The 25,255-nt window shown below is 39.6% G+C and overlaps 1 protein-coding gene across 1 annotated transcript in view; it reads right to left on the bottom strand.

The window, feature by feature from the left end:
- Positions 1-1,473: 1,473 nt before the first annotated feature.
- The window catches only part of METTL24 (methyltransferase like 24), a 97,474-nt gene continuing 73,692 nt past the window's right edge, over positions 1,474-25,255 (bottom strand). The window contains exon 5 of the mRNA XM_058566463.1: positions 1,474-4,041. Coding sequence (XP_058422446.1) covers positions 3,727-4,041 — 315 coding nt within the window. The 3' untranslated portion in view covers positions 1,474-3,726. The remainder of the gene's footprint in view (positions 4,042-25,255) is intronic.

Genomic DNA, 25,255 nt, shown 5'->3' with positions numbered 1-25,255 from the left:
ATGAGGCTGGCTCCCTGGTGCTAATGCAAGCTTTGCAAAATCCAAACACGGAATACTTAGGAAATGCAAATCTTGTCCTGTATTTACTGTATACTAAAATCTTATAGCCAAGGCAGAAATGCTTACATGAATAACTGATTTGGATTAAACACTGTAAATTCATGAATTTACTTTTGTTCTACCCTGTAGATATAAATATTAGTGGACCTTCCCTCAATTCTAACCGAAATGTGTTTACTTCTCCCTGGCTGTCTTCATTTGAACCTCTCAAATAGTTACAAATATTTATATGATAACCTATTATAACTGCATCAAATACAATCACTCTAAGAATAGGCGAAAGGGAAAATGGTTTTTCGTTGACTTTAATCTCAAGTTGTGACACAGTTTGTGCTAAAAGGTGACCTCTGAATCTCTTACATCCTCGTATGTCTTTCACCTAAAAAAGAACAGGTTTTTTGTATCATTTGATAAGAAGATTATTAAATTTGTTGAGATTCATTTATGAGCATCGCTTTGGTGAGAGTTAATTAAGAGATGTATGTCACAGATATTCACGTCTGAGCTCACGTGTCTGCAGGTCAAAGACTAGTTCAAAACAAAGGAAACTCACACTGCACTTTAAGTGACTGCCCTTTCTAAAAGCCCAGAGGAAAGTGCCGTGTATTGGGATAAGCCGTGGCCAAGAGTCGCTTCCAGGCCTCGCAAGAGCTCTTCTGACACCCTGAATATATTAACAGAGAAGTTGTTGGGTCCTCATATTTTTTCAGTAAGCCTCCATTTGGCAGGCATATTTTAATTAAGTAGATTGTTTCAATTAAACCTGCATGCTACAAAAATGATCCCAACTCTAACAGCTTTGCAAGTCTCAGTACATTTGTAGGTATTTTCCCCCCCATTTACTAAGAGTGAGGAAAAATATGTCCTTTGGATGGAGCATCTTACATTTGTTAGAGGCTACTGAGGCAGCATTGTGGAGGGGACCCGCAGGGGCTTTGGGATCTGGATCTGGGAGATGTGGATTCCTGCTCCACCATCTACTAGTTGAATAATCTAAATAAGCTACCTAACCTCTCAGAGTTTCCTTACCTGTATAATGGGGAAAATGACACTTCCTTGTAGGGTCGTTGGGAGAATTAGGAATAATCTATGCACATGTGGGGCACATAGTAAGCTCTCAATAAACAGTAGCCTTTGATTTTTGTTTGTTTTTGTGTTTTGTTTGGGTTGCTTTGTGGTGGTGATGGTGGTGATGGTTGTTGTTTTGCCTGCCCTTCACCAGCAGGATCTCCCCAAACACCAGTGCTGTGGTAGCCTAGACCCTTGCCCTTGGCCTACACCAGTAGTGCTCCACAGCGGGTGACTTCGCCCCCAAGGGGACATTTGGCACTGTCTGGAGACACATCTGGTTGTCACAACTGAGGGAGGTGGAGGGAGAGGTGCTCCTGGCGTTAAACATCCTATAATGCACAGGACAGCCCTCCCTCCCCTAACTGGGAATTATCCAGCCCAAAATGGCAACAGTGCTGAGGTTAAGAAATCCTGGCCTACACAATAAGCATAATAAATTCTAGAGGCAGGGAAACCATAGCAACAGTCAGAATATTCGTCATACATTTCAATCCATGAAGGGAGTGAAGGACAGTCTTAGAAATAAGCATAAAATAAGTAGAAATAACTATTGAACAGGCTGCCTAGTAGGTGGGTGTGGGTGGGTGTGTTTGTGATTTATTTTGAGTTTGTCTTTTTTTTTTCTTGACGGTACACCCATTCTTGCTTCAGATATATATAGTGTGATGAAGTCAATGTTCTGCACCACCAGTCTGGAATAAATGGTAATTTGCCCTGTACAAAGGGGGCTTTCAGGAATGCCATAAATCTTCAATCTCATGAATTAAAAATCTTGATATGGGTGTGTACATATCTAAAACCTGAGCAGATTAGTACACTTCATACTTTAGTGTATAAGAAAGCTTAAAAGGTTTACTGTATAAAAAGGTTTATTATACATACTTCAGTGCATAAAATTTTTATTAAAAAACAAAAGAGAAAGAATCTGTGATATAATCCAAACAGGAACTGGACTAATGTTAACTTCGTTTTGGAGGCTACACCATGCAAACTAACAGTATAAACCACTTTAGAGTTTTGTGGACCCTTATGACTTTTGAAATACTTATAGACATTGAATGCAACTGATCTGCTATTTCAAGTCACACTTATTCAAGCTGGTCCACCCACCTCAATGACTTTTATTAGTGTACTATGAGTTTTAAAATAAAAACCTCATTTATATGTTAAAAAATCATCACCACTAATTCAGAAAGTCTTGTTCCCTTTTGAACCCAAGTTAATGAGACCATCTAACTCTAATATATTTTGGTTTCTCACGTGAGGAATCATATTTTCAAACCACAGCAAGAAACAAAAAGCCAACCCAGGGAATCTCTGGGGTAGAAAGAGGTAAAAAATGGAGAAAAGGAATAAAGTCTAGTAGGAATCAGTATTCAATTCTTTCCCCAAATTTCTTGAACAAACAGTGTATGTATAGTTTTCCCGCTCTCTCAGGGTGTAAAAAATGCCAGAAAATATACTTAATTTATAATGAGGTAATAATTTGATGTATTTTTATACTATTTAATTAATTTATTTGAAATAGGATTTTTGAAAATCATTTATAGGGGTAAATGTATAATCCTGTAAATAGAAATGATAGAGATCATTTGAACTATTGAGAACCTGCATTTTTTACTTAATTAAAAAAATATATAAAAAAGGATTGGCACTACTGAAACACTGTGTAACCATCCCAGGAAAGAAAGAGACTCTGGCCCTCAGGTCACAGGCGTGTAACGAATGCCAACTGGCAGTAAAGAAAAACTCAATCTCTGTGATAATGTATTAAACAACAAAAAAGATTTGACAGCATAGGCAAGTCTGTGGTTGAGAAATCAGGTTTCAAGTCAGAAAAGGCAACAGTAAAGACACCCAAATTCTGTTCTGTGCTTAGTTTCATAGGAACAGAAGGGGATTCAAGGCTGAGTATGAAAAGAATCCTGAGTTTAAGTTTTTGGTAGTCTAGGCTTTTACACATAGTGACAGAATTTGGTGTGTCTGAGTTCCCAGAAACCAAATTAATGGTTCCTATAAAGCTACAGCATGGCCTCAGCCTCTGCTGAAGAGGAATGATTGACATCTACAAGGTTGTAAAGAATGTTATTGACAAGGTGAACAAGAAAAACCTTGAAAGAGGTGAGTACAAGTCAAATGAAGGGCGCTTTTTTAAACAGGAGGCTACAAAGTTAAGAATCTCATCAGCTCAGTAAAAATGGAAAATGTATGTAATTTCTTTTTCATGCTGGTGAATTCTTGGATTATAGATACAAAATGAATTTGAGAGAAAACTGAGATAAGTGGGAGATTGTCTTCCAAGTTAAAATGAAGGAGGAGAAGCATCCACACGCTGTCAGAGGCAAACAGGCAAAGGGCCTGGTTGTGGGCACATGGAGGTGGATTCCTGTGGCACTCCCGTGTCCAACAAGCATTAATTCTGCCCCTTCCATGTGGCAGGCGCCAGGCTACATGCACTACAAAGGCAGTAACACAATCCCGGCCTCAAGCAGGTAATAGGCTAGTGGGAGACTGGACAAGTAAACCGATAATTAGAATCATGGACATGCTCCATTCTGCAAATATTTCCTTGAGTTCTTGATGAGGTTCTGCATCCTATTTCCATCTCGTATTCACCCAACTCAGAGTATAAGAGCTACTTGCATTGAAAATGTCTTTCTTCAGGAATAGCTGAGGTTTAGATAAATCTTTGTAACTATGAAAAAGCCTGAAATCCTTTAGTTCTAACTCTTTGAGGAGGCTGTACCAGAACCGCACAACACTGCTGTCGCTGCCACTGACCTCGAACCCGGGCCAGTGGAGATGGATCTCAAAGATGAGCTGTCCAATTTGTTCAAGAACATCTTCCAGAATAAGATTTTCCAAAACTTTCCATTCTGCACTTTCTAGATCTGCTTTGAGAACATCAATCTGTAACAAAATGATGAAACAAGATTAGCAGATTCAATAAACGTTGTTAAAAATACCGTCTTGATATCAGGAGCATCACTGTATAACTACCTCCCAAGAAAGAATTTTTCAAATTTTAGAGTTACAGGTCTTTTTCAAATGGCCACTTATGACATGAGTTTCTAACCTCACTCCACACCAAATGTTAATATACAAATAATGAAATTCCAGTCGAAATCATAATGGACCCTCTTACTTTCTGCCCAACGGGAATGGATGCTGGGGAAGGAGATGATGGAGTGTGTATATTACAGAGCTCCGTGCCCACAGCCTCTCCCCAGCCACCTGTACACTGCTCAAAGGAAGCCCGCTATGTCCTGACAGAATGGTGGCCTGCAGGGAAAGACTGACAGAAGGTCACTGCCTGCAAGGACCATCTCATAAACCTTACTCCCCTTCAACTTTATCAGGACTGGAAGCCAGGGAAAGAGTTCTCAGGTATCCGAATATTGGACTTGTAAAAAAATTATTATTATTATTATTATTATGATGCCATGAATTCTTTAAAAAATATTTACCATCACTGCATTCTAACGAAAAAAAAAGCAACATCATTCTCTGTTCATTTAATGAATACAAGTTTACAAGTTCACATTCCAGATGAGATGAAATATAGGAAGAAGAGCAGGATGGGAGAGATTTTGTAATTAATTAAGTTATGAGAATCAGCTCTTTTTTGCTGGCTTTGCACAAAATCCATTAGAATAACAGAACCCTAAATACCTCCAGAAAGCAATGAAAGCTAATTACTTACCGAGTAGTTACATGCGCCTGGCACCCTGCTAAGTGCTTCACCTTGCAATATCCATTTACTCCTCTCAACAATTCTGCAAGGGTGATTCTGTTAGTATCCCTATTTAAAGTTTAGGAAACCACACTCAGAGAGTAACCCATCCCCAGTCACACAGCTGGAGAGACAGTAGTGAAATTTGAACTACATGGTCCATATTCTTAACCACGACACGATGTTCATTCTCCATAAACCGCAAGAGGAATAATGGTAACTTAGAGTCCCTAAAAGGCTTTTGGTGGGGAAAATAAGGTGCTATTGGAGAGTGAATAAGGGTCAGTGAGTAGAAGTACTGTTATCAATATCGCCATTTTATATCTGCAGAGCACTTTCCAGCTTAAAGAATTGCTTTCTACATACACAATCTCAGTAAAACAGACCCATAGGCAGACAAGGATTTGGTAAAAATGACTTTCTGCAGCCAAGAAATGGAGTGAGGAGGGTGGAGGTACTTTGACCACATAGAGGAAGGCTGACAGCATTCAGACCACAAAGTGGAATAATTAGGATGGAGGGAATCATTGCGATTGAGCCAAGGCTGTAGTTCCCAAGAGGTGACAGCAGAACCCTCAACAGCTCTTCAGGAAGCTGCCAACTGAAGTCACCAACATGCTGCCCATGAAAGTGAAGTATCTTTGCCTGTTCAGAAGGGTGGATAAGCACTCAGGCTAATCCCACCCCAGCTTCTCCCCTCTCTCAAGGCACGTCTGTTTGATAAGTTTCTCATATGCGGCTGAGATGTGATGCTCTCAGGGCAACGGTAACTTTCCTTGTGTGAGTTCAGAGTTGGGTGGAGGAGAAGATACAGAGAATTTACACACAATCACTCCAAGAAAATGGTCCTTGCCCAGTGTCCTGAGATCCTGTGGGAGATGCTTTCACTCTGTTGCCTTGGAGAGTAGCCCCTGGTCCACCAGGGAAAGAGGGATGATAACAACCCAAGAACAGCAAGAGGACAGAAAAGGCCAGGTACCTATAAACCAGTCTGTTGGCTCAACGGTTCCAAAATCAAAGAGAAAAAGTAAAAACAAAAAAAGAACAAAACACAACAACTTTCTTTTCTGAAAGGAACTGAGCAAAGGTAGGCGCCATGTGAACACAAACAAGGCTGAAACGTGTCTTGTGAATTGGACACAGTGGAATTAATTCACGCTCTTTTCATCTCTGCTGCCCTGGCACTTCCTTGGCTTTGTTCGATCTTCGAAATTTTAAGCAGATATTCCTGAATTAGCGTAATGAAGCTACCAAAAGGAATACTTAATCAAAACTTCACCAAATTTTCTAACTGGTACAGAAACTATCCAAAACTGAAAATCAACATTTGTTGTGTCACTTCACATAGTCAAGAATTTCTTGGGTTCCTTACAGATCCACTTTTCCCACGGTTTTCTGTGAGTTTGCGTATGTTGAATGTGATCAATAAGTCAATGTATTAAAAGGACAGGGAAAAGGTAGCCTAAAATTGACCTAAAAATAGTGCAATATACTTTACGTATTTTTTTCCAAACATATTTTTTAAATAAGCTATCAATCAGAAGTTATGAGCAACTGGAAAAGAACCAAGTTATTAGGCTAAATCATAGCAAATAATATGCTTTCTTTGGAAATTCAATTTTCATTTACAAAATGCTATCCTATCTAAAGAGCAAAAAGTGATTTCAAACAAGACAACAGCCCACCCCCTTTTGATTCCAGGGACTGAAAATTCCTCACTTCAGTCAGAATTGTATAAGTTCATCTCAATCATGCAGCCCAGGTGCTGCGGCTCTGAGGGGCATATAAGCTCTTCCCCGCCTTCTGGCCTGAGAGCAGTGACAGCCAAGATGCTGTGAATAAAACATGGTTTTCTTTTCCACTGTGCTTTTTCTATTTCTTGCATTTCAGAAGGTGCTACTACCACAACTATTTTGCACATGTAATTTCCATTATTACTGCATGAGGCACCCAATATTATTGTTGTTATAAGGCACTAAACATCTCTGCATAAGATAGGCCACTTTTATGATTCTTATATCAGCTTTCAACAATTAAGGCACTAAAAATCATGCAAATGATTATATCGGAATAATCAAGTGCCAATTCTAATACAGTTAGGTTAAATCAGGTTTCTTGAGAAAAACAACTAAGTGCTAACTCCTTGTAAACTCGGGAACAACTGAAGGCATATTCTTGGGCAGAAGGGTCTCAAAGAAGGTAGATGAAACAACCTATTTTGTATAAGATCAGAGATATTAAAGGGGTCCTCCTATCAAAAATTATCTCCTTTTCCTTGTTCCTGAAATATACAATAAATTACCTTTCACAGAGCTTTTTGAGGAAAAGAGAATTTTAATTTTAACTGGATTAAGATGTGAAGCCATCTGGCAGCTGCCTCATCATGGGCACAAGTTTATCCCTGTGTTCATCCACCCAGAACTGCAGAGATGAGGAGAAAGGGGGGAAGGGGCCTCAGCATTTATATTACTTTGCTAGAGCTGCTGTAACAAAGTACCACAAATTGTGTGACTTCAACAACAGAAATTTATTGTCTCAGAACTCTGGAGGCTAGATGTCCAACATCAATGTGTCTGACAGTGCTGGTTCCTTTTGAGGGCTATTAGGGAGAATCTGTCTCATGCCTCTCTCCTAGCTCCTGGTGGTTTGCTGGCAGTCTTTGGCATTCCTTGGCTTCTGCATCACTCTGATCTCCCTCTTCATCTTTACATCGTGTTATCCCTGTATGTCTGTGTCCAAATTTCCCCTCTTTATAAAGATACCAGTCATATTAGACCAGGAGCCCACCCTACACCAGTATGACCTCATTTAAACTAATTACATCTGCAATGACCCTATTTCCAATTAAGGTTACACCCTGAGGTACTAGGGGTTAGGACATTAACATATGAAGTTTGGGGGGACACAATTCAACCCACAACAGTGTTCAAGGTAGCTATCTCAATAGAGCTTTCAAGGCAGTCTGTATGTTGGGGAGCCAATACACAGGCCTTTTTAGGAAAAGTGTCCTGTACCAGAGATCCAAGGGCCAGCAACTATCTGAGGCAATTACGGATGTTGTCCTACTAGTCCCTACATCAGCCAACACTGACAGCTCTAGTTTGCTAAGTGTCAAGCCCAGGACAAGTCAACAAGCCTCCAAGGCCAATTAAAGCCACCACCATGAAACCCCTGTGATCCATTCCCTGGGCTCCTTCTCAGCCACACAACCAGGCCCAGCATTGCCTTGGGCCATAAAAGGTGATGTGGCTTCTACTTTGGTCATGGGTACACTCACTGCTGACAACTTCAGCCACCACGCAAGGTGTCTGACTGCCCTGAGGCCACCATGCTGTAAGAAAGTCCAAACTAGCCCTAGCAGAGACAACACATGAAGAGGCCCTGAATCAACATGAAGAGAGAGATGTCTGGCCAATCCCAGCTGCTCCTGCCACCATCTGACTGCAACCACACCAGAGCCCCTGAACCAAAACTGCCCAGCAAAGCCCTTCCCAGACACTGACCCCCCGAACCTGTGAGAGATGATAAAATGATCCATTGTTGTTGTTTCAAGAAACTTAAGTTTTGGGGGTGACTCATTATGTAGATAACTAGAACAGAGACCAAGTACTGTTTATGCGAATATTTTTAATTAAAAGTTACTTCTATAGTGTCAAATACTATATATTCCAAAGCTGTGATTTCTAGAAATTAATCTATATTTTACCAAAAATATTTTCTTATTAAAAAACTAAAACACGATCATTATTTAAAAATTAAAACTACAGATGAGCAAAAAGAAAAGGAATTAAAATATCCATAATCCAGAGTGTAAAAACAGTAAACTCTTGAACAGCTGGTGTATTTTTGCTAAATATTTTTCTTTGCCATAAACACACACACACATAAAACACATAGATTACGACATACACGGGTATAATTCAAACACACGTTTTTTACAAAATTAGAATTACACTGTGTTTTCAAATCTGCTTTCTAATGTAACAGACCATAAATATCTTTCCAGGCCAATAAACTTTCATCTAAAATGTTCTCCTTACCAATGTCCCTCGGAGCTTTCATAAGAATGTGACCAAGGTGAATGAGGGCCCCGCAGGAGTGAGGGAGATGTGGGTGAGACCCCAGATCCTCCACCTCAATTCAACAGGAGCAGCTCCCCTTTTCTCTTTTTTATATATTTGGAATCCCTCACAAATTTTTGCTTGAAAAAGAGCTTTCTTGCTTAAGAAAAAAAGTTTGAAAGCCTCCATCTATAACTTGTTTTCTAACAACTCTTATATTGGTTTAATTTACTTAACCAATCTCCCTTCTGATGGACATTTAGGTTCTTTCCAATTGGATGATATTACAAATTGATGTGATCGACAAACTTGTAGCTAAATAGTTAAGTGTGTTCTATTATTTTCTTAGAATAAGAATACTCCTAGAAGTGGAGTAGCAGGTTCAAAGGATAGGCACCATTTATAACTTTTAATAATTTTACTAGCCTGTAGTCCCTTCCTGTCTCTGCTCTTGAGAAACAGGACAAACCAGGTCGTGCTAAGGCTGTAAGCCCTGTGCAGATGCACCACAAAAGGCTCTTCCGTTGTCACCATCCAGGTCAACACTGCTTGTTTTCTTACCCCGAAGCTGTATGATACTCTGGAATATTCCTAAACATACCTATGCCTTTATGTCTGAACGATTCTCTAGATTAGACAAAAACTTGCATGCCATTTAAAGAAAGAGTAAAGAAGACAAATCAGTTTTAATTAAGTACACATTGAGTTGTCTTTATATGACTTTTATTTAAAACATTTAAAAATGCTTTATCAGGCCAGCCCCATGGCATAGTAGTTAAGTCCGGCATGTTCTGCTTCAGCGGCCCGGGGTTCAGATCCCAGGTACAGACCTACACCGCTCATAAAGCCATGCTGTGGTGGTGACTCACATACAAAGATGATTGGCACAGATGTTAGCTCAGGGCGAATCTTCCTTAAGCAAAAAGAGGAAGATTGGCAACAGATGTTAGCTCAGAGTGAATCTTCCTCACCAAAAAAAAAAAAAAAAGAAGAAGAAATAAAAACTTTTAAAAAATAAGAAAATAAATAAAAATGCTTTATCTATTGTTCTATATTAAATCTTTAAAAGGATATAGATTCCTTTTCCACCCAGAAAATGTGTATTAAAGCTTAAAACTGGCTATTACCATCAATTATAAAGCTTGTTAACCAAAATCCCTGGCTAAGAGCCAAAGCTACATAAGTAATGCCAATACAATGTCAATATTAACCATCCAACTTATCAATGAACTAACACAGAACAAAGGGCTTCCCATTCAGGCTGTAATTGACCTACAAACACAGCTGCTTGCCTCAATATCAGCTGTCTGGATTTTGGGCCAGAATCATACACTATCTAGCACTTACTGCTACAGCTCATATTATGTAAAAGATTCCTGAAAAGAAATGTGGAAATTGAGTTTTGTAATTAGACTTATATTTTTTAAGTATTATTTATTTGACTCATCTAGTCATTTATGAATATTTTAAAAATTATATTATCATCAATTACCTACTACCCCAATAAATCAAACTATATTCATTCTCCATATTCATTATAGTTTGGGTCAATAGTCAGTCATAATTTTAAAATAATTGTATCAATACAACTTCTTCCTGCTTTTTTGTTTAATTACAAAAAGTTGTTATTTAATGATTCAAGTGAAGTAAATCCAGGCTTTTATATATCAAGTCTACTTAAAGCAAGATATATCTGCACCTACAAAACTAAAAGCTGAACACATAAGAAAGAGGATCTTAGTTTTGTAAAAATACTGAAGAAATTAATCTACCTTAAATGAACAAGAGGATTAAAAGTCTCTTTAAGAGCCTTAGACTTTAAACACACTAAATCAGGCCCCATTATCACCGCTGGCTGGCAGAAATGTAACATTATAAGACTTCTGCTACCACCGGGGAGAGGGAGATAAGGTTTGCCCTGTGTATTATGAGAAATACGAAGGGTCACTTTAAGCTAATGTAGGACCAATTCAGAACTAATAATAAAAGACAATAATTTTTGTAGTAATCAGCTCACAGAAATGACCTCTGCAGGGAGCAACACTCTGCCAATGAATTTAAAAAGAAATAAGGGAAACATTTACAAACAAAGACTTTTTTGCCAGATCTCCAGCCTATTCCAACGAATCTAACCTGAAGATGCTGGGCAAGAATCTTCAGGGCTGGGTGAGGTGATGTAATATGTAGCCCTGGAAACCTAGGTCAGGAACAAGTGGTGGGTGAGCGGGCGACAGGTTAAGAAGTCAGCAGGGCTATTGGTGACATGCAACAGCAAGGAACCAAGAAGTGCAAATTTAGGCAGCATTGAGGCACCTGACCAAGGGCAGAGTCAGGCAGGAAGGCAGTGGCAGGACCAAGGACAGCGTCAGGCAGCTGCTCTAATTTCTTTATTTAGACCCCACTTCCCTGGGCAGCTGCAAACCACCTTAGATCAGAACTCTGTGCCTTAAAGCTACATCACCTGGTTCATTTATGTTTCTGGCCTTATTGTATTTATGCAAGCATTCTCAAGTATTTCTGGAAAGAGAGGGAACATAAAACACAAACATGTATAAATTATTCCTAAGTGAATAGATGTACAAACAAATAAATAACCAACTAAACATCCAAATAAAATAGTCTTCAGCTAGACATGTTATTGAGGTTCAATAGGAGAATATTTACCTTTACATGTGGGACTAAGGCCATCTCAGAGCATGGAGGGGCCAGCAATGTGGCTTAGGCTACATAAAACACGGTCCAAATGCAAAAAGAAAGCACTAATGTAGAGAAACACAAAATAAACTCATTGGGTTGTTCAGTTATTTTTTTTTTAATATACTGATATATGAGTGAGAAGGAACACTGTCCTAGGGGTGAAAATTATGAAAGAATCAGCAGTGAGTGAAGTCAAGTGGTAGAAGCCAGAAACGAGAAGCGATGAGGGAACAGTAAGAGGTCTCAGGGTGTGTGCTGTATGTCAGTCACCTTGATGTCCTCCATTGCTGGACCCTGTGCAGACTTCTAGGGAAGGATATACCATGGTTTGCACTCACCTGTTGACATGTCTGACTCCCTTACCTTACCTAGGCTGTAAGTTCCTTCAGGCCAGGACCTAACTCCTCTTCAGGTATCAAGTTTCTATGCGAGTTCCTGTCACGCAGTGGGTGTAATATCCTATCAGATAACATGTCCTGTCCATTGTGCCTCCATAACATCTTTTTTTGTGTGTGTGTGAGGAAGATCAGCCCTGAGCTAACATCCATGCTAATCCACCTCTTTTTGCTGAGGAAGACCGGCTCTGAGCTAACATCTATTGCCAATCCTCCTCCTTTTTTTTTCCCAAAGCCCCCGTAGATAGTTGTATGTCATAGTTGCACATCCTTCTAGTTGCTGTACATGGGACGCGGCCTCAGCATGGCCGGAGAAGCGGTGCATCGGTGCGCGCCCGGGATCTGAACCCGGGCCGCCAGTAGCGGAGCACGTGCACTTAACCGCTAAGCCACGGGCTGGCCCCTCCGTAACATCTTATACCTGGCCCTCCTTTCTATCCCTCCACATCCACCACCTGATCATCTTGCTTAAGACCTCACTGATTGAAAGGGAGGAGAGAGGGGTCAAGGGTTGGAAGTTAGGAGTGAGGACAGCTCACTGAAGTCCATCATCTCACTCTGCACAAATGGTGTCAGGGTCCTGATTTTCAACACTTTATGGACCCTACACTTTAGCCATATGTAATTCTTTTTTTTTTTTTTTGTGAGGAAGATCAGCCCTGAGCTAACATCCATGCCAATCCTCTTCTTTTTGCTGAGGAAGACTGGCCCTGGGCTAACATCTGTGCCCATCTTCCTCCACTTCATATGGGAAGCCGCCACAGCATGGCCTGACAAGTGGTGCATCAGTGCGTGCCTGGGATCCCAACCCAGGCTGCCAGCAGCAGAGCATGCGCACTTAACGGCTACGCCACGGGGCCGGCCCCAGCCATATGTCATTCTTTGCTATTCCTCAAAATGCCATGAAATTTCCTGCTCTTGTTCCTTTATTCATGGTACTTCTTCTGTGTAGAACACCAAAAATTTCTGCTAGTCACCACCTCTCCCCTCTACCAACATATAGAGCACCACAACTGTCCTTCAAGTACTGGCTGAATTTCGTTTTGTTTAAGAAACTTGAGTCGTTGGGGTTATTCTAAAATTCTTACCCTCAGGATCTAAAGCACAAATAATTTTCTAAGAAAGTGCTACTTACCAGAAGTTCTGACAAAACTTGGAAATACTTGTGTACAAAGTGTTTTTCTCTTATGAACTATTTCATGGGCATTAAACTGCAAGGCTCCCATCTCAAACATTTTCTAGTGATATCAACATTGGAATAAGGAAATAGATAATATCAACACATAATTCTATATATGGCATTCAGTCTTGTTGTTGTGTTGTGTTTAATGTAGTGAATTGTTCAGATGTAAAGGCATAGGAATGTTTAGGAATGCATGGAGCTGAGCTGTACTTTCCTATACATAGCCACTCACCATGTGTAGGTATTTAAATTTAAATCAATTAATTAAAATCCAATAAAATTGAAATTTCAGTTCCTTTGCCACATTTCAAGTGCTCAATAGCCACTTGTGCTAGTGGCTGCCATATTGGACAGTGCAGCCATAGGACATTTCCATCATCATACAACGTCCCATTGGACAGCGGTGCTCTGAATATCACATGCATCAGAATCAACTGGAGGGCTTATGAACACAGCTTTTGATTCAGTAGATCTGGAGTGAGGTCTGAGTATTTGCATTTCTACCAGGAGTCCAGCTGATGATGACGCTGCTGGTCCAATGACCACACTTTGAGAACCACTGGCCTTGGCTGATGAGACTGGGTGAGGTTTTTATGGTGTGTATGCACAGGACTCTCAGTCTTAGTACAGGCTGGGTTCTCTCCCTTCTTATGAGCAGATGCAGAAAGTATCTACACACTAGTAATTTTTGGCCTGGGAAGGTATATGGTGGTTTTCTAACCACCTAATTTTCTTAATTAGGATACGGTTATGTTAAAGTGTCCTAAACATACTACCAAGGTGTCTGTGAGGCTTGTATTCCCTGGAACTGTGTGCAAAAATGTGGGTTTGTGTCCATGAGCACTTTTCTAAGAACATTGTGGTCTCTGGGACCTTGGTTCTGGGGCCGATTGTCTCATCACATGGGTCTGGGGCAGGTTGTTTAGTCTCTCAGTGACTTAGAGGAAAACAACAGAACTCCTATCACAGGGCTATCTTGAGGTTAAAGAGGAATGCACATAAGGCACCACGCACAGAGCCCAACAGAGCAAGTGCCCCATCAGTTTTGGCTGTTATTATTTTCACCAGTTCTCAATGAGGTCCGTAATCCCCCCCAAAATTAAGATTATTTTGTTTAAGCTAATATCAAAATGTGCCTTCTCTGCACCCTAGCAGCTATGTTTTGGGAGATAACTCAGGGGCAGAATTAAAATTTGGTACAGGAAATATACAAAAGTATTTCAAACTTGATAGCCAAGAACCATCTCCATACAGCACATCAGCAGGGAAATTTGAAAACAAGAGTTTCTTCAACCTCATTTCCATCTGACAAGAGGTATATTCCTGTGCCTTAGCTCCATGAAGACTGATAACATTCATTTTGGGGGAGGGAGGCTGTTTCTTTTTTATTGATGTCATAATAGTTTATAACATTGTGATATTCCAGTTGTACATTATTATTTGTCAGTCACCATATAAATGTGCCCCTTCACCCCTTGTGCCCATCCCCCGACTCCCTTCCCCCTGGTAACCACCAAACTGTTCTCTCCGTCCGTGTGTTAGTTTATATTCCACACATGAGAGAGGTCATACAGTGTTTGTCTTTCTCTGTCTGGCTTATTTCACTTAACATAATATCCTCCAGGTCCATCCATGTTGTTGCAAATGGGACGATTTTGTCTTTTTTATGGCTGAGTAGTATTCCATTGTATATATACACCACATCTTCTTTATCAATCACCTGTTGATGGACACTTGAGCTGCTTCCACGTCTTGGCTATAGTGAATAATGCTGCAATGAACATAGGGGTGCATGAGCCTCTTTGGATTGTTGATTTCAAGTTCTTTGGATAAATATCCAGAAGTGGGATAGCTAGGTCATAAGGTATTTCTATTTTTAATTTTTTGAGGTATCTCTATACTGTTTTCCATAGAGGCTGACCAGTTTGCATTCCCGCCAGCAGTGAATGAGGGTTCCCTTTTCTCCGCAAACTCTCCAACATTTGTTATTTTTTGTCTTGGTGATTATAGCCATTCTCATGGGTGTAAGGTGATATCTTAGTGTAGTTTTGATTTGCATTTCCCTGATGATTAGTGATGTTGAACATCTTTTCATATGCCTATGGGCCATCTGTATATCTTCCTTGGAAAAATGTCTGTTCATTTCCTCTGCCCATTTTTTGATCGGGTTATTTGTTTTTTACTTGTTCAGATGTGTGAGTTCTTTATATATTACGGAGATTAATCCCTTGTCGGATATATGGTTTGCAAATATTTTCTCCTAGCTGGTAGGTTGTCTTTTAATTTTGATCCTAGTTTCATTTGCCTTGCAGAAGCTCTTTAGTCTGATGAAGTCTCACTTGTTTATTTTTTCTTTTGTTTCCCTTGTCTGAGTAGACATGGAATTTGAGAAGATCCCTTTACGACCAATGACAAATAGTGTACTGCTTACATTTTCTTCCAGGAGTTTTACAGTTTCAGGTCTCACCTTCAGGTCTTTGATCCGTTTTGAGTTAATTTTTGTGTGTGGTGAAAGCAGATGGTCTACTTTTCATTCTTTCGCAAGTGGCTGTCCAGTTTTCCCAGCACCATTTATTGAAGAGACTTTCCTTTCTCCGTTGTATGTTTTTTGCTCTTTTGTCGAAGATTAGCTGCCTGTAGATGTGAGGTTTTATTTCCGGGGTTTGATAACATTTATTTTTGGGGTGTAAGGGGCACACTGGCAGGCTCTAACAAAAATAGTTGATACGTGGATGGGTGGATAGATGGACAGGTGGATGGATGGATGGGAAGATGGTTAAATGGACCTCCCAGGTTCCAGGTTATGGGAGATTAGAGCCAGCAGGGACTTTGTGAACACCTGCTTCAGCTTCCTAATTTATAGACAAGGAAAACTGAGGCCTAAATAGGCTAAATGATTTGCCCAAAATCACAAATTATTTCATTAGTGGCCGATATCCTACATCTCCAATATCACTCCTCTGCTCTGAGTCTTAGATACACACACAACACATTAACATTCATCACATACTAATACAGCTTTGAGGCAAGTCTACAACTCTAAGATGCATTCTCCTTGAGACGCAAGGCCTAGCGAGGTGTTCCATTTAAGGATTGCTAGGATACTTGAGAAAGAAGCATGATCCTTTTCCTCTCCCAATATCCCTCTCTGCCAAGAATCTCTTTGTACCAGAAGTGCCCAGAAAAGCACAATCTGGTGTTTTCTAAATTTACCTCTGATCAATACTGGTTCACCACTAAGCACATTAATACAAATTCAGATCCTATAAAATTCTTGGTTCTTAGAAGAGGAAAATAGCAACATATACTATTGTTTAGTTTAAAGGCAAATGTAGCATGGCAGAGGTATGGCTTTCCCACATATCCATTCTTCCTTCTTCTTCAATAACAAAACCCTGATTTCTAGATGATCATTGCTAGATATTGCTGCAGAAATAAAAGACCATATTTCCTAGTCTCCCTTATGGCTGTGTGGCCACGTGACTAAAATCTGACCAATAAGATATAAGTAAAAGTGTCATGTGGGATTTCTAGGAAGCTTCCTTAAAGGAAAGGGTTGTATCTACTGCTTCCTCCATCCCTTTGCCTGGAGTGAGGATGGATGGCTGAAGCTGCAGCAGCATTATTGAACCATGAGGAGAAGGATTATACCCTAGGGATGGAAGAGAGGAGAGCTGGATGGAGCTTGGGTCCGTGATGACTATGAAGTCTCTGTACAACACTTGTACCACCTACCTCTAGATTTCTCTTATGTGAGAGAAAGAAAAATTTTCCATTGTTTAAGCCACTATAATTTTTTTTCACATGTAACTCAACCTAATTTTAAATATATTCAACATATTCTAGTATCCTTAACTAGTTATAAAGAGTGGTGTCCCTACTGAAAAAGTTATTCAGAGTTGAAGCCTTCCATGAAGAAGTAGTTAGTGGCAGTGCAATAGACCAGCAACCCATGCCTACTGGCAGTTCAAGTTCCCACTTAAAAGTTCACTGCTCTTATTCAGCACATCCTGAATTGGTAAGCAACTCTCCAATTCTGAGATCGCTACTCTTCCTCTAGATTCCTTATCATTCTTTCTTGCCTCCTCCTCCTTTGCTCCAGAGCCATGGCAATTCTTCTCCTACCGGAATTCTCATGACCACTGCACTGCACCCTCCCTCCCTTTCTTAGCCCAGAAATTTACAATGCATTAACAAAATGGGGTTGCAAAATCACACTAGGTCAGTTCCTTTAGCCTGAAAACTCTAGGTTTGAGGCATCATGTCAATGAAGTTGGCTCTTATTTATCTATTCCATACATTTGAAATTCTAGTATATACTTAAGAAGCCAGATACTGACATTATTTTGACCACTCAGTGAATTCTACATGTCTATATATTTTTACTGAAAGCACGGATGCTTTTTCTTGAAGAAGCAAAGCAAAATTCAGTCAGGCCTCAAGTGGAACAAGAAAATAAAAATATCTTCCGTCTCATAATGCTCCCATAATAACATTCACTTTAGACAACTTTAAGCTGAATGCATCAAGCCTTTCACCTGCAAAATAAATGTAACTTATAACTGGAGCAGATCCAGGTTTTGTGGAGCTTGAAGCTCATTTAATTTGAGGGACTTCTTTAAGAAAAAGAATACAAAATTACAAATACAGAATTAGGTAAAATCACTTCTGCTTATAATCAAGACATATGCACAAATCCCAACCCAGAAGAAAAGAGATGATTAAGTGAAAGCAAACTGTAAACAGACGTATGGCTAAAAGCCAGAAAATAAGAAAAATGTGAAAAGAGTTTTTCTTAAAAACCTGCAAGAAAAAATACAAGTAGTACCAGCTTTGAACCTCCTGTTAAATTTATTTAACATTTAATATTTAATTTACAATGGGGGGAGAAAAAAAACTTTACACACAAAAAGATCAGTACTGACTACCACGTACAGGTATCACCCATAAAATATTCAAAGAAATGTGCTAGATAGTCAGATATAGATTATATCTAAAAACCTCATTTTATGGAAAGTGTTAAGACAATGACTTGCAGAAATAACCATTCATTGTCTCTCACTGAATATTGTTTAAAAGTTCCTAACATTTGCTTTGGATGCACCATCCCTCAGACCACAACATCTATCTTTTTATCTTGTATCTACTGGCAATAAAAAACTAATAGCCAACTTGAATTAAGCACTTGCTGTGTGTCCAGCCAAGCAGTACGGTAAGCCCTTTACGGGCAATGCCCCAATTAACCCCCCAACAAACAAATGAAATAAGTGTTTTATCATCTTCACATTACAGATGGGGAAACTACAGAGGCCTAGTAGTTCACATAGCCTATGAGAGATGAAGCCAAAACCAAACCCAAGAAGTTTCCATAGAAACCTGAGATTCAGAGAAGGTAACCAACCAACCCAGATCCCACAGCTATTAAGCGGTAGAATCAGGATTCTAACTGGGTCTGACTTCAACACATCCGTTCTTAACATTACGTTCTTATACCCTCACGATAGTAAGAGACCTAAGCACAAAATATGACATTGCCGAGGGCTTCTGGACTTACAGTTCCTTTTGCAAAAATGACAGATGGGAGAAAAGCAAATGTGGACTAATTATTAATTTATTCAGTCTTCGTTAAGCTCCTAGCATGTGCACAGCCCACTTGCTGCCATTCTTGGGGGTGAAAGGCAGCAGTCAGGCCAGCCTTCCGACAAGGCACACACACGTTAGCAGTTGTAGCTTATTTGATCATTGGAACTAGTGCCCTCTCTTCTTTGTTCCATCTACTTTTTCTAGAATAATAACATTGTCATTTACATCCATTTCATAGCTTCTGTATGACCAAAAGGCACAATTAGGGACTGGGACATTTTCTTTGCCACTTCATATTTTATAAAGTCCCATGTATATATTAATACGAATACATAAGAAGAAAACCACCATTTGCATCTGTGGAGGCTGGAATAACGGCCTGTTCTTGCTATAAAAGGATTTTCTCCCACTAATTCATCCCCTCCACACCAAAAATGGATTAGGTATTCCTTTCAATTTCTAATTTCAGGTTCAGGTCCAATTGGAGGGGCCAGGGATACAGCCAACACCATACCACGTGTTAAATTGTCAAAAAGAAAAACATTATTTCAGACTCAACGTACCAATAAACAAATATATGACATCCCTCTCCCACTCCAGGCCTCTCCATTCTCTAGAAGGGGACAACAATTTGGGATGCTGTGGGTTTGTTTGTTTCTGTTTATTAAAAAAAGACAGGGAATTGTTAAAAATTGGGAAAGTACAAAAAGATACAGAGAAGAACAAAAAAAAATTGCCCAAAATCCTAATCCCGAGAGGAAATGACTATTAACATTTGGTTACATTTCTTGCAGTGTTTTATCTACCTTAGAAAATAATTGAGATCAAATAGTGCATATATATCTGAAATCTGTTTCTAGTGGGGGTTTTTTGTTTTTTTCACTTTAAAAGACCATCTACTTAATACTCACGTACAGCTCTCTTATTTTTCAGGCAAAGATTATTTCAGCATCTTGACTTGAGCATTCTAGAGACATCTGCAAACAGCCCAACCCTCCCTCAGGCATAATTCTGTAGGCTGTCCTGGGTCTTTTTGATCCCATAGTAGCGAAGATGCTCCCACATAATTTACCCAACACAGAGCTACATGACAAGATGAAAGCTGACCTTCCTGAAAAATATGCATTGTCGTTATATTTTCATGCTATTGGGAATTCAGTGAGGTTTGTATCTTTTTCATGTTTCACAACATCTACTGATTGACACCTGGCAACCTCTGAATTGCACAAGCAGGAAAGATTGCAAATCAAAAGAAAGGAAGGGATGTAGTACATATGGAGGAGTCATTAAGATATTTATCAAGATAAAAGTTCATTTGACAAGATAAAATTCATTTGACAAGGAGGAGGCAGAAGAGGAGACTCAGCTAGCCCTCCGACTGCCCGGTGCCTGGGAAAGGACTCTGGTTGAGCTTTCTCCTCTCTTACTGCCCAAAACCCAATTCCTCAGTCCCACAGCAAAAATGGATGGCCGTCGGATGGCTGCCCAACAGCTAAAGTGAAAAGATACTTTTACTGCTTAGTTTGATATGAATTGACATGTGGGAGTTTTGACAAATAATTATCATTGAAAATCATCCAAATCCATACACTTCTAACCGAATCATAGAGATCAATATGCTTAATGGATTTTCTTTTTTAAGTCTGTATGTTGGCCCAGAATAGAAAGAGTGGAGGTAATCATGAAAGTTTTATGGGTTGTCAACCAGGGACTTCATCATCTTGCTTGATTTCAGTGGTGGCTGTTCTTATAATTTTTAAATTGAGGTTTTCAGGATTCTCTATCCTCTTGTTCATCTTTCTTCTTTAAAAGAATTGCTGATGCCTGGGAGGCTTCAGCCACCAGGCAATGCAGTTTTATGGGAGCTGGAGGAGTTTTCCAGATGGTATTTTTTCAACAGAAACAAGGGGTAGGACGCAGCTTCACTAACGTGCATACACCGCTTATGGGGCTTAGCAGCCTGTCCGTTGTTAACCTGTCGCCATGAACACCTTCCCTAAAATGGATGCTCTACATTTCAGGGAGTGGGTGGCTTCAGGCAGACATTTTTCAGGCACCAGGGATAGCTCTGAATTATGTCAAATAGAAAGAGAACTGTGACCTCCCAGCCTAACAGCTTTGTCCCTGAATAACGTCATGACATCTGAACTTCCTGAAAAGCCAAATCTCTTGCAAGACATTATACCAGCAAGTTTAATTGTCTTGTTTCTAATAAGGGGACGAAAAGCAGCACCATCTTAGTTCTTCTGAAGTGAGTTGCCAAATTTGGTGGAGTTCCTTGGTAATTGGATGTTTAACTAATGAATTCATGCTGAAAACAGCTTCTGAATATCGTTACGAGTTCAATTTGTCGTTTCCAAAAAACTGAGTGTGGTGAACTAGACTGTATCAGTTCTGAGCTTCTTAATCTATGTGCTGGAAATTGTCACCCAGACACACATTTGAACTTGAAAAAAACAATTTACAGGGAAGGAGCAACAAAAGAGAGTCTATAATCCATGTAAAAAATCTATATAGTCTATATTTTCTTAAAAAGTCAATTCTCAGTTATCTATGGGGTAATTTCCAAACCCATATTCAAAAGCAGTTATAAGTGCACGGTTCACAGCTAAATATCAAATATTTATTTTGAGTCATCTACAATTTGGATTAACTAGATCCCTGGAGGAAAATAATAAATTGCTGATGGTGCAAAAACAGCTTTCATTCTTTCTGGGGAATGTGACATATTTCTGTTCTCTTTGTAGGCAAAAACCCAGTTCAAATTTGTTTATCTCAGGCCCCAGAGGAACTTTAAAATGTTTTAGTAGTGAATATTTCTTTTTAAGATAAATTATTAAATAGAGGTTGGAAATGTTTTGTGCTGTAGCTTTAATTTTATTGCAGTGGGATTTGAGTTTTTTTAAAAAATAAATTTGTTTCATTAAAAAGTTGGTTGTAAAAATGCAACTGGGAAAGAAATGTATAAAATGAAAAGTAAAAGTCCCTTGTTCCTGCACACACTTTAAATTTTGGTAGAGACTGATAGATGTGACGGCTATTACCAGAATGCCACGGTGACCAATGTCACTTTCGCCAACACTGGCTCTTACCAATCTTTTTAATGCTTGCTCACCCAATATTTCTAAAAAACTATGCCTACCCTCAAGAGATGGTAGCCTTGAACTGTCCACTTTCCACAATGTTTCCAGAATTATCCACCTAATTTAAAACCTAATTATTTAAGTCCCTTGTTTCAGGGCCTCTGCTGGCCCCCCACAGCTACACAACAGAATCCAAAGTCCTTCACAGGGGTCCCCAGGTCCTCACAGCCTGGGCCCGACCTCCCTTTTCTGCCTCACGCCCTTGCTCTCTCCACAAATCACCTTTTGTGCCAGCCACACTGAATTCTTTACCTTTCTGGAATTTGCGATTGTCTTTCTCACATCTGCATCCTTGCATCTACTATTTCCTCTCCCTCTGCCTCTGATCAACTTTTCAGCTTCCAAGAGCCAGCTGAAATATCATCTCCTCTCTGCCACCTTCTTGACCCCCCAAGAAAAAGGAGCTACTCTTCTTCCGCTTCTCTTGTGGGAGCACTTAGTACATTACTCTATGATTTTTGTAAAAATGTTTGTCTCCCCCTGTAGACTATGATGTATGTGAGGTCAAAGACCTTCAGCATTGCTTCCGTGTCATTGATTGAATTCCTGATTTACAGGAGGCTCTCAAAAAGAGTTTACTGAATACCTAAAGAGCATTCAATAGTATCCAGCAAAAGTAAACAACAACAAAAATCCAGTCTGTCTTCTTCATCTGTAGCGTGGAATATGAAATATTTGAAGTAGTTAGTACCTAACCAGCATTAACAACCTATGACTGACCTGTAGAAGGAAAGCATGCCATGAAACTCTATGGGCGGCACCTCCATAGCCTCAGTGGAAATAGCAAAGAAGGCAAACTATACCCAATTGTTTCTCCTTCCCATCTTCCTTCTGCTGTCCTGTCTCACCTCCGGTGTCTTCGCACCCACAACGTTCACTCTCAGATGCCCTCTGGCTGGCCAACACTCCTTATGATAGAAGGTACACCAAGCCATACACAAAAATGTCCCCCTTTTCCACTTGGGCCAACTTCTGCTTCGTCAGCCAAGTATCACGAGACATCTACTCAAGGAACAAGATTGTATGACTTAAACAGTTGATGCTCAGACAAGAATAAGTTCAATCCTCCAGAGAGGAATATCTTCTTAAAAGATTAGCTAATTAACTCAAATGAATCTAATTTGCAGAATACACTGAAGAGATATTTTTATTAGAAGGCCTTTTAGAAGTCCCCTGGACTTTCTGGGTCACTAGATACCACCAGCCCCAAGATGGAAAAGATGGTGTCAGCAACCAGACCCCCCATTTCTGAAAGGTTGCCCACACCTGGCACGTCTGCAGGGATTCCCCAGTGCCCCTTCCTTAAAGGGACAGCACTCAGAGGATCACAATCACTCAGGGTATACACTTTTGGCCTCGTGGAAAGAAATCACTAAAAAACAAACAGAATTAGGGCAAGGAGAGAAAGGAGGAAAAACAGGCTGAGAGAAGAGATGTGTCAATATTGGGGGAACCACATAGAAGATACAATGCCCAAATAGATGGGCTCACACAAAAAGCCTACTGAAAGAATCAGAAATGTACCCATCCCAGCATTTTTTTCTATTTAAAATGTTTTTCCCCTAAGGAAGCTAAGTGTCCACATAACTTGCTAAAAAAAAAAAAAAAAATTCACAATGAGTGAGTGAGCCAGAAAACCGCAGAGCACTTTTCTTCCTGAAATCATGAAAGCCTACTGGATGGCTGGAAATGTCTCTGCTCGCCCCTCGCTTCTCATGATATTAGTTTGTATCCCCAATTTGATCTTATTTCCAGGGCGGGCATTCCTCTTATAGCCACACATGCTGAGATCAAAGGATGGAGAGGCTGTTACATACAAGACCAATGTTACAGAGAGAAGAGTAGCAAAGGGCTCAAACTTCATTATATAAAAAAATAATTTCAAGGGATAAAAACCATTTTCAGAGGAAGCCGAAACCAAAAATAGTAGCAACTTTAGACTTCATTTTAGGAGCTTGAGGGATGTTATATGGAAGGCTATGTGGTTGCCTAGGGAACAGCAGTCATTTATCCTCTGCTATCCAATAATCTTGGAAATTGCTACCCTAAATTATATCTATGATTGTTAAATTCACTCCAAATGGAAAAGCTCTTCAAAAAGTGCAGTTTAAGTTATAGTACAGGAATCTTTGTCAGGAAAATGTTATAGAAAGCTAAAGCTCCTTTAACATCTCCTGCTGTCCTAATACATTAACATTCTTCTACTTGGATAGGAGATTTTCTTATCCATAATAACTTAGTCTTCATTTTGATTACTGAATGTGGAGTCTTCCTATAAATAAGTAAATTTGTCTTGATTAAACACACTCATCTTAGCATGTCGAAAAATATAAATAGGAATATTCTAGTCTGAACTTAGCCATGTAAAATTATTCTGACTTTCTCCTAAGCGTAAATGAAAGACTATCCTTGATAACAGAGTGTGTAAGAAGCAAAAAGAATGATATTTGGCTTTCTGTACATGATAAATGTTCTTCAACTTTTGCCTGTTATAGGCCCAACCATGAGGGAGATAAGTTTGGGTAACCGTCATGGGGAGGCTTACTGAAAGGGCCATCAATGATATTAGCACATGTTTGTTTTATATAAAAACAACACTGCTCACCAAACTCCTATCCTTTCTACTTCCTGTAATTCGATCAGGCCAAAGTAATTATTTCACTGAACATGCTAAGTCTTTCATTTCTCATCCCCTTGTGTTGTTAATTTAAAAAAGGGCACTGCAAGAGCTGACACTACAGTGGGTAGAATATTCCTTCTGTTTATATTCCTTGCTAATGCTTTTGGCTTCTCTACACATTACCACTTTTCACAAGGAAGCTAGAAGAGGCCAAACTTTATCTCCTCACTTTCCTTTTTGAAACAGCCTGTGCAAAACTCTAGATCAGGGGAAGAAACTGAGAACAGTGGCTAAAGAGGGGGTAATATGTGATTTGGTGAGTTTAATTTTCTGTTTTAGGACCCTGGCTGTCCTGTGCCTGAGAGCAGAGACTTTGTACCTCAAATACGTATCTTCTAGTAGAACCATCTCTGAAATGATAGACTAGTTGCATAACTAAATCTCAATTAACCAGAATTCCTACTACTTGTCATAGGAGAAAAATTCCTACTACTTGTCATAAAGCACTGTCTTGGGCACTGTGGAGCTTAAAAATATGCCAAAATAATTTTTTTCTGTGGATCAATTTTAAGGGAGTTGAATGATAAGAGAACAGATTCATATAAGAAATCTTGTTTTTAAAAAATGAAAACAATTTCCAGGAAAGGTCCTCAGATAAGAGCATACCCAGTTCTATCTTCTACAGCTAATTACTGTATCATCAGAGGGA

The sequence above is a fragment of the Diceros bicornis genome, chromosome 23, assembly GCF_020826845.1.
Source record: "Diceros bicornis minor isolate mBicDic1 chromosome 23, mDicBic1.mat.cur, whole genome shotgun sequence".
NCBI classification, from domain to species: Eukaryota; Metazoa; Chordata; class Mammalia; order Perissodactyla; family Rhinocerotidae; genus Diceros; species Diceros bicornis.
Note: the sequence above shows the minus strand (reverse complement) of the source record. Positions and strands in the feature narration are given on the sequence as shown.